The sequence below is a fragment of the Danio aesculapii genome, chromosome 16 (assembly GCF_903798145.1).
Source record: "Danio aesculapii chromosome 16, fDanAes4.1, whole genome shotgun sequence".
NCBI lineage: Eukaryota > Metazoa > Chordata > Actinopteri > Cypriniformes > Danionidae > Danio > Danio aesculapii.
The window spans coordinates 38563703-38574752 of NC_079450.1; the positions used below are offsets into that span (position 1 = coordinate 38563703).

The 11050-nt window shown below is 34.3% G+C and overlaps 1 protein-coding gene across 1 annotated transcript in view; it reads right to left on the bottom strand.

Annotated features, from left to right (window-relative positions):
- pitpnc1b (phosphatidylinositol transfer protein cytoplasmic 1b) overlaps positions 1-2984 on the bottom strand; it is a 29510-nt gene extending 26526 nt beyond the window's left edge. The window contains exon 1 of the mRNA XM_056475230.1: positions 2597-2984. Within this exon, the coding sequence (XP_056331205.1) occupies positions 2597-2644 (48 nt within the window). The 5' untranslated portion in view covers positions 2645-2984. The remainder of the gene's footprint in view (positions 1-2596) is intronic.
- Between the last annotated feature and the right edge of the window lie 8066 nt (positions 2985-11050).

Here is an 11050-nt window from a genome sequence, read left to right on the forward strand (position 1 = left end):
GGAAACACAGAGAGAGATTGCTGACATCTGTTTGTGACCTCATATGTTTCATTTCTCCTTTTTTTTGCCCTCGATTTCTAGCTAGCTCGAGCAAGTTCTGGATATTAGAAATGGCTCGTTTTTAGATCATGAGATGGAATGTGAAGTGAATTGAACACATTTGACTTGGATATGGAAATGGGATTTAAATTGGAGTGATATGGAGTTGAATACGTTGAATTCAAGCAGAGAACATTCAGTAGTTCATAAATTTAAGCAGAGAAAAAAATATCAGTAGTCAGTTTTTGAGACGCAACATACTGTAAATATTTGCTTCCTTGATTTTCACTCATTTATGTACTCTCTAATATTCTGTGCCCTTTTAGTTTTGTAGTGCGTTGAGGTCTGTTTTTAGGGTTAACGTTTATAAAATAAATGAACATAGTTGCAATATTAGCAGTGCATTTTTTTTCGATGTATGCATTTTTTGTCACAAACGTGGTTTCATATATTTATCTAAACCAAGCTCATGATAAAATCAAAACAAAATACATAAAAATTTTTCCATACAGCACAAAACATTTGCAACACAGTTTTCAGATAAAATGATCATGACAAATAGTAGTAATCTATATTAATGGTGCTATAAAGTGCAATGATTCAATAAGTTAAATTGTTTTCTCATATCCACATAGTAGATTTGTGGCTTAGGTAAGTTCAAAAATTCTGCATAAACATTTTATATGCTAACAATAACCCTAGAAATTATCATTATTAAATATTATATAAATATTAATGAGCTCTGCTCTGATGCTCTGCAGCTTGTCAGTACCTGTTTTCTCTCACACATTTTGTGATCTACTTATGCCTCTTTGGGGTGGTGCTGATTAAAAATTTTATAATACAAAGTTCTGAGCCAAGAACTGCTTCATAAAGCCCATCGCAAAATGGACCTGAAGAGCTGTGCCACATCTTTTAAAAAAACTAAACATTGTTTTCTATGACTGGTACACATTGATTTGTTGTTGTAATCTCACTATGAAACATTGTGGCCAATCAAACACATGCATTTTAATGATCCTGCATGCTCTGCAGCATTCTGTGTGTTTTGTTCCGGATGGTCTGTTTGTTTCCCTGGGATTTTACACTCATGGGATTTACATGAGGAGGAGGAGGAAACCATGTTGTGAATTGCATTTTGGGACCTTGATCTCTGCTCTGTTGACTTCTGTTGTTGAAAATTCAACTCCTCTACAGTTTAACAAAGTGACTTTTAATAATAAACTGCTCATTAACCTATAGTTTTTACAGCATAGATGGCTTGTTTTTGACCATATTTGGAAGGGTCATAAATATTAAGGAGCTCTGCTCTGATGCTCTGCAGCTTGTCAGTACCTCTTTTCTCTCACACAGTGTGATGTACTTATTTCTCTTTGGGGTGCTGCTGAATTATAATTTTATAATCCTGTCAAAATCTAATCAAACACATGCATTTTAATGATCCTGGGTGCACCGTAGCATTCTGTGTGTTTTGTTCCGGATGGCCTGTTTTTTCACTAGGATTTTACACCTACAGGATTTACATGAGGAGGAGGAAACCATGTTGTTTGAGCCTCACACAATGCAATTTCCACATACTGAACTCTTATTATTCAGCTTCTAGATTTTCGTTTTATGGCACCTTTAACAACATTATCGTAATACTGCATTATTATTTATTATGTAAATTTTTTGTAAATGTAAATTTGTTTCAAAGCAAAAGGTGATAACATAATACATCACATGACTTATTTGAGAATAGCCTTTTCCATAACGCCACATCGCATTAAATTAATAACAAAACATAAATATTTCAGTATTTCTAAAGAATTATTAACCAGTATAAACACCATGAGGTTAAATCCTTTGAGAATGGCTTTGCTAAACACCAAACACTTAAATGTCACTCTTTGTTATAGCGCGTTTGATCTCTCATCTGCCATATGTTCAGTTTTGTTTTGCTTTGCTTTCTTTTTTTTCAACACTCCAAGGCTTTTAAGGATGAATCATATTTTCCCTCATATTGTCCTGGATAACAAAAAAAAAAGAAAAAACTTTTGGCAGCAGTGATCACAGCTCCTACTGTTTATCTAAGCACTAATTCTTTTGAAAGAATCTGTTAATGCGAAAACGCCCTCCAACAACCGTTCTCACAGAGACCTTGAGTTTCAGATCCTCAAAAAACCCAGCAGAGCTTCTCCAGAAAAAGTGGGTGGCGCTCCTGTCTGGAAAGAATGCAGAGTAGCGCTGATGTAGACCATAGACCAATTCAGAGGAACTCTTTCAGGTCAGGTGTGTGCTCGTGTGGACTTGTCTGACTTAAACTGGACAGACTAAACAAATCCCTGACCCCATCCAAGGAAAAGGCCTTTGCGTTTTGTTCCTATAGCCTTAAGGTGAATAACTCCTGTATTCAGAAGGAGAGGACGTAACTGGTCAGACCCGTTTTAGGTAAAGAAAAGCAGAGGGGGAGATTGAGGAAAACAGCCCACAGACGTGCACGCTAATACCCCGGACATCTGAAAAGCATAAAACACACTGACCAAAACATATGGAACACATGTAAAAAGTTACTTACCTCATCCACAGTGAGCGGCATGCATATCCGGTACTCTTTGACCAACATAATTTGCTTTAAAAGGATCCTTCTTGTTTCCGTTTCTCTGTTTCCTACTTTCTAACTGTGTCAGCAAGTGAAACTGTAAAGCGGTTTCCGTGAAGCAATGTTGCGCCCCTCTTCCTCCTCTCACTTGACTGATGTCAGAGCTGCTCCTGTAAACTCTGCCAATGTGTATCCGCCGTGTTTATTTTATTGTTTCTTTCCTGGCTCTCTGAATCATGCACGCACACGGGCGGCTCTTCCGCTCTGTTTTTAATTTATGGTTTTAATGTGACGGTGCGGAGATAAGAGCCTCCCTCCACTTCTCTCTTTCTGCGTCTGTCACAGAAGAAAACAGACTGCTGTTTTCATGTGTAACCTTGCCATGTTCTTTGCCCCTCCTCTCTTCCCTCCCCTCTTCTCTGTGTTCAGCATGCATTCTTTTCTCCTGCGCTTATCTTTACACTTTCTCTCCTCCCTTGCTCACTGCTCTCCAGTTGCCTCCTCCACCTGACTTCACTTTCTCCCGTGCACACAATAGCGGCTCTGCATCTTTTTCATGGATTCAGCAGTGATGGAAACAGTACTGGAAAATCATACTTCAGTAAAAGTATCATTGAGCAATTCCAGCATTATGTATGTGACATTTGCAGTAAAATCTCAAAACATAAATTCACATAGAAAGTATAGGTTAACATTGTTGAAACATCTGTTTATATTTTCCAAACTAACTAGAGTTGTAGGATCAGAAAAACATCAATCTGTAAACAATTTTTATACTTTAAATGATGGAAGTAAACGTGCATTATGGATGTGACCAAAAAAGTCTGTTTACAGTGTGCAACAATCTTTGTAGAAATTCTGTGAATTAAACTGCACAACCCAAAAGAAATAATGCTCATCAAAAGGATGAGAGTTAGCTCACTATAGAACAAAAATGATTGATTTTATTTTATTTGACATTTTTGCATTTATGAGGGAAAAGCTTGGTTATGGATGTGACATCTCTCCATTATGGATGTGACAGATGTGAAATTGGCACGTGTGTGGTTTTGGTATATCAAATATCAAATATAATTGCTTGGAAACATTAAAAATACTAAAAAAAATTCTTTGTTAAAGCACTGTTAATTACAATCACTTGCACAAAAAAATGCAGAAATGGTTTCGGTATTGTGGCAAAAACATATTTTTTTTCATGGCAAGGTTGACTGTTACAACCCCTGGGCAGTCTAGGGGAGTGGGGTTGCACACTTGACCAAGGATCTGGTTCAAACAAACACTCAAAGAAAATTGTGCTCAAAATAACCACAAACAAGAATTGCTGTACTAATAATGTGATTTATTACAGGTGGTGGTAAGTGAAGCATTGAGTGAGCTATTTACAATATTTACAATCAACAACCAAAACATAAGTTAGAAAGACTGGCTATGGGTGGCGCTAAAGCAAAGAAACAATCAAAACCAAACAGTCAAAGGCCCAATCCCAATATTATTTTTGTACCCCTACCCCTTCCCCTGCCCCTTAAAACCGAAAGTCAAGGGAAGGGCTTCAAGATTTACCCCTGAGAATTGGGACACCACTACAGCACCTGCACGCATCATCATATGTCATCGCGACCTCTTGCTTCATATGAGATCAGACGATCGTGACAGCTGTAGTTAATCCAGTTGTGTTGTTTTTTTGGTAATTATCTTCAGGAAATCACTGAAGGCATGTATTATGCTATCATAATGATCTAATGTGGCAATAAGATCGTAACTGTACTGCGCATTTACACAGTGGCCATATTTATCTATGTAAACACACCAAAAACAACATTAACATCATAGCAGACACTGTTAAAAGCTCATTCACAGCCACTAGACTTTTTGACAGGGTATTCGAGTGTCAGAATGTTGTAGGACTGCTAAACAGAAGTTATTATTATGGATTGTAGATCGCAAAATTTTGCGTTTTTTATTTTAGCAGGGTTTTTTTAAGCATGATGGTAAAACATGAACACGGTTATACATATATATTAAAAATTCTTAAAAAAGACAAAAAATGTGCAGCTGTAGCTGGTGTATTCTGGGAAATATTCTTACCCCTTGGTTTCGAGTGTGGTCCTGAAAAATCTTCGTTTGAAGGGGTGTACCCCTTGCCCTTAGCCCTTCAAGCTAAAGAGATTTGGGACATCACTACCCCTTCACGGGAACGCAAAAAATGAGGGGTAGCGGTAAGAGGAAGGGCTAAGGGGTACAATTGGGATTGGGCGTTACTAGTATCAAGTCTCCTCTAATCTAGTCTAATAAACAAAAATGTGAAAAATAAATCTTCAACGTCCAAAGATGTCTTACATAAACTACACTAACTATTCACTTAAACAAAAATACACCAATTGGTGCTCACCCCCTTCCCTAGTGTATCGTTAGACAGTTGAACTCCTACATGTATTTGTTGAAATGTATGTCACGTGACCTACTTACCTACCAGTCTTTCTACCAAACCTCTGTTGGGAAACATGTGGAAAGGTGATAGAAAGAAAAACATAATCAGACGCATAATACAGACACAAATAACCAATACGTGCTGGCTCATAACACTGACGTTTGCATGGAATCGCTCCATTATTAAAAAGTGCAGTGCGAGTTGGGGCTGCACGATATTGGAGAAAACTAACATTGTAATATGTTCTTTTTTTGTCTGTGATTTATATTGCGATTTTATAAATATCATTTCAAAAGATGGCTTATAGCACTATTTAGAAAAAATATATAATTTTAGGTTGATTTAAGACTTTTTATCTGCATAAAATATAATGAACAAATTAGAATTTGTTTCATATTATTTATAACAACAAAGCAAATTTCAAAGAAGATAAATCGTTTTTGATGGTTTTCTGTGGAGTCAAACGGTACTGAGTAGGCATGGGCCAGTGTTCTGTCGGTATGATAACCTTGAATAAAAATATCACGGTATTGTGATTACTACTAAAATATGTTATTTTAAATGTAAAAACAGCAACTTTTTCCCCATTGAACTCAATAGATTGTATTTTAGGAAACATTTAACATATTTTGGAACAGTAAACATGTCAGGCCAAAAAATAAAATAAATAACTTCTGCTGTCTTCATTAGTTTCAAAAACACAGATTTCTTTTCAACTTGGAAAGGCATCTTTGGATGTTTTTTTTTCCTTTGGATTTGAAGTAAGCATATGTACTTTTCAGGTATATAGCAGGCTTAGATGTTTTTTATAAGAGATTTGTTTCTCAAACGTTTTCTGAATCATGGGCCGAATAGTAGCTTTCCTGTGGAGGGTCCTTTTCTGCTGGAGATACTGTTGCCCTTAAAAAACGAAATATAATTATTGTAAAAAAAAACAAAAAACATTACATATACTGTAGGAATGGTATAACAGAACATTTTAACAATTTTAAAACCTTGACTTTTCCATTCCAAATCTTGAAACCGGATACGAATCCAATCATATTTAAAATAACACTGTATAGTCTTCATTATCTAAATAAATACAATTAATATTTAAAGCTTATACTTTATAACTCCTTCGCTTGAAATCACAGGTCTTTAGAAACACTTTCAAATGAAAATCATCTATTGCTATCTTATATTTGTAACCTTTTATCATATTTTACTTGTAGTCAAAGTACACGAAATTCTTATAAATTACATTTAACTGTTCCTAGAGTGTGTACGGAGTTTGGTAAAACAGCGGTTTCCTCCTTTTGCCATACATTATGGAATGAAATGCAGTGTTATCATGTTAGAAACAATTCCATCTCTAAATATTTTTAAAAATTGTTTGAAGTCTTACCTGGAAGAATCGTGTGAACGTTTTGTGTAATTCATGATATTTTATGTCTATTTTTGTATCTGAAATTTTTTGTGCTGCCATTTTGGCCAGGAACCCCAGGTAGAAGAGATGCATACCTCTTTGGGAAATTCCTTGTAAAATAAACCATAAACCAATTTTTTTTTTTTTTACTTTCACTATACTAGGCTTACACTGAGAAGTCTATACAAATCACAAGTTCTGAACTGTGGTGACTGGCTATTATAATCCCAAGTTGGCATTCCAGATCTAGCGATTTGACTGACTATTTTAGATTCTACCTTGCGATATCGATGCTGAATGCCAAATTGTGCGACCCTAATGTGAGTAGAGTAAAAGTATCAGTTTTAAACACTACACAGTGTATAAGTAAAAAGTAGCCCTTCTAAAAGAATAGTGAATAGTATTACAGTGTAAAATTATTCCACCTTCTATTCTTCAAAGTGTAGCTTACGCCATTATTCTTTTAAGGGTGTTTCCAAATGTAAGTTTAATTATTTGTCATTGATGGATTATAAATTTTAACTGTAAGATCAGCTTAATGTAAGAACACATTGCATTAAAATAAACACCTAATAAGCCAACATGATGCAGGTTGATGCCATTACATGTGGAGCGAAATCTGTTTAACTTGTGGGGCAAAAATTTAATTGTGATGTGTTAATGCTTAGGAACCCTGAACTTTGAACCATGACTAACAACCTTTGAGTGTCCAGCAGTTGGTGCCGCAAACCAAGCTTATGCAGCACTGATAAAATACGTGTGTGTGTGTTTGAAAACGTAACATTCTGTAGTGCATTTAGGCCATTTGGTGACTTCGGTTATCATACAGTAGACATGCTTCATCTTCTCATCGGTGACATGCAGTTTAAACAGTCATTTGTTCATTGCGTGTAATGATTTTGCATCCTCTTGGACTCTTCCAGTGCTTCCACACTGCACGTTTGCTGCATTTGTAAAGTGTCCATGTCTGATGTGATTTTTCAATGCACTATTTGTTTGGACTGGAATCACAGGACTGATTATTCTACTTAACCAATCATATAGCATAAATCAAGCATATAAATAAGTGATTGAAGATAATAGCACAGGAAAAATACAGCACTAAAAATGCACTGTAAAAGTATTAGAACACATTTTTTAAACTACTAAGTAAAACACAATCCCTGAGGGAAAACTCCTCAATTTCTGTAATTTGAGTATTTGTAATTTGTGCCTTTCCACCACTGGGTTTCAGTTTCTCTCTAGGTTTTGTCCTGGACTCTCAGTATATCTGCGTAACTTCACTTTGCCCCCAGAATAAACAATCACACTCTGTTTACAATGCAAAGCTAAAGTGCTATCCTGCTCTGTCTGCACAGTCATTTCTGCCAGAGAGAAAGTGTGTGGGTGTGTGAATGTTTGCACATGCTTTTATTTTTTTTAATATATACTTTCATTCAGCAAGGATACTGTAAAAGTGACAGCACAGACTTTTTTGTTGTAACAATGCACTTAGCTCTAATAAATGGTTCTTTTTCATGTTGTGTATTAGGGTTTTCAACAAAGCAGCACAAGAGTTTTCAACATTTATAATAATAAGACTAATATTACTATTATAATCTTACAGAGATTGTGAATGTAAATATAATAAAAACTGTCCAGCCAAGAGGTTATACATAAATAAATAAATAAATAAATAAATAAATAAATAGATAAATAAACAAATAAATAAATAAATAAATAAATAAATAAATAAATAAATAAATAAATACAGAGATAGAAATAAAGAAATAAAATCCCCCATGTCTATTAGTTTATTCTGTTTTATATATTAATGCATTTGATACATTCAGTGACTTTTAGTCTACATTTATTTTTGAATTCGTTAATAAATTAGTTTGGAGGAGACTTTGTTCTCTTTCTAAAGAACACACATTAAAGAGTGTTAAATGAATGTGTTAAAATTTTAAGGTTATATATGTATATTTATTTAAGATTACATTTTGTTATGAAAATTGTACAAAAATACCATTAAAAAAATATTATGAATACATTTGTTTCCTGAAACTGCAAGAAAGTGAAAGAAGCTGTTTCAAAGAAGTTGAAAGAAACAAAAATCTATGCATCTTGTTTCTTTCAATAGGTTTTGTTTGGGTGTGGTACTAAATTAGTTTCCCATTCATTTTCCAAACAAGTATGTTTGACGTAAGCATGACATTTTCTTTATTTATTTTATTTTATTTTATTTTATTTATTTTATTTTATTTTATTTTATTTTATTTTATTTTATTTTATTTTATTTTATTTTATTTTATTTTATTTTATTTTATTTTATTTTATTATTATTTTATTATTATTAATTTGGCTTAGTCCCTTTAATAATCAGCATATGTTTTACACAGCGGATGCCCTTTCAGCCGCAGCCCAACACCGGCAATTACCCATACACTCTCACATTCACACTCATACACTACAACCAATTCAGATTATTCAATTCACCTATACCGCATGTGTTTGGACTGTGGGGGAAACCGGAGCACCCGGAGAAAACCCTCGCCAACACGGGGAGAACAAACAAATTCCACACAGAAATGCCAACTGAACTAGCAACCTTCTTGCTCTGAGGCGAACATTTTATTATTTTATTTTATTTTTTATTTGTGTATGTATATATATATATATATATATACATATATATATTTATGTGTGTATATATGTGTATATATATATATATATATATATATATATATATATATATATATATATATATATATATATATATATATATATATATATATATATATATATATATATACGCCAAGTCAAAAAAGTCTACAGAAATGTCCCATTATGATAAAAAAAATTAACTTGTGTATGTGTGTGTATTATATCTGAGGTAGTTTAAGGCACTGATGCTCCTCTTTCATAGTGTTCATCAGATTAAAGATTACCTCACATACAGGAGAGAGGTAATTAAGCATTACAGGAGGAAGTCTATGAAATCCGTCATCTTGCCCTCACTCAGCAGATTCAGCCCCCATTTGCAATTCGAACGCCCCCAGCAAAGCATAATAGTTTTCTGCTCCGGTGAGTCTGGTTTCACTGTGAACAGCCCTGTTTTCTTTACTTAGCATAACTATGTTGTCTTCTCAATGCACAATAGCTCTACACCTTCAATCCCTCAACAAAAGAAACCGGCTCGGCTTTCTGAGTGAATTGTAATGTCTTTTGGTTTCTGTTCTGTTCAATTGTTTTATCAGCTTAACGGGATCAGGCTAAACTAAAGCTTGACATCTTGTAGGCTGTGGCAGTGTCAATACGTCTTATTTTGGGTAGAGATACCAGTGGCCTGCGTGTGTTGTATTGGTATTAGTGTGGAATGGAAACTGTGCGATAAAAAGAAAAAAAAACTGAAGACAAACTGGCCTGCTGTGTTCTGAATGAATCTCTGAGAGCTGGTTGAACGACTGCGTCTTTGGAGTGTGCAGTCATTTTTGATACTTCTTTTTTTGTAGTGTTTTTTTAAATGCTTGTACTGTATGACACTACATTAGCTGCTCTAAATCCAAAGATTTTGTAAAGGGAAACATTAGCAGTAGATATAAGATCAGCAAGAAAGTCAGTCTTAATGCATTGGTCTACTTTTATTTTCAATTTTAAGGTTTACTGTAAACAAAAAAGATTTTTTTGTAAATGTTTAGGAGGCCACGTTTGTTTGCATTCCAGCCTTTGGACTGCCATTATAGAAAACAATAATGAAAGGAAACCTGTTTGACAATCTTGATCTCCTTCTCGGAATTACCAAGACCACAATTTCGAATTGCGTTATCCCTTTTCCAGTATACTGTAACCAAGCAGGTTATGTATTTTTAAAGGTCCCACCCCAGTGTTTAAAGGTTGCAACACTGAATGGCCTAGAGAGCAGCAGAGCTAAACTTGATTCATTTATTTTTTCCACAGGGTAATTAATTTTTAACAATAGCTGATTACATTTTAAAGACAGACCTGTGAGCTCTGTGGTTGTGCTTGATCATTTATGTCATACAATTAATTCAGCTTATTTAAAAAAATCAGTTCAGATTTCATACAGAAAAAAATACACGCTGTGTTTATGTACTTTGTTATGTACTTTACTTGTTTATGTATATATATATTTTTTTATTTTATTTTTTATTTTTTTATAATTTTTTTTTACAATAAAAATTTTTAATGTTTTATAGATAAAAAAACAATAACTTTAAATTAGTATATTTTTTATTTGTTCATTGCAGTATTATAGTCCCCTCCGATCATAGCTGCTTAGTATACTTTTTTTTTATTTAGTTCTTTGATTCAAAAGTTTGCCTTGTTGTGATTCTCCTCATAGTTGTTTTTTGTACATTGAATGATTATTAAGAAACAGTTATGATTGAAAATGTGCAAGTGTTGCCATGAATATAGCTAATGCTTCTGATATGGCATTAAAAAACCAGCTCAACCAACCAACCACCCAACCAACCAACCCAACTCAACTCGACCCAACTCAACTCAACTCAAATCAACTCAACCAACTTACCCAACCAACTACCCAACCCAACCAACCAACCAACCAACCACCAACCCAACCCAACCCAAC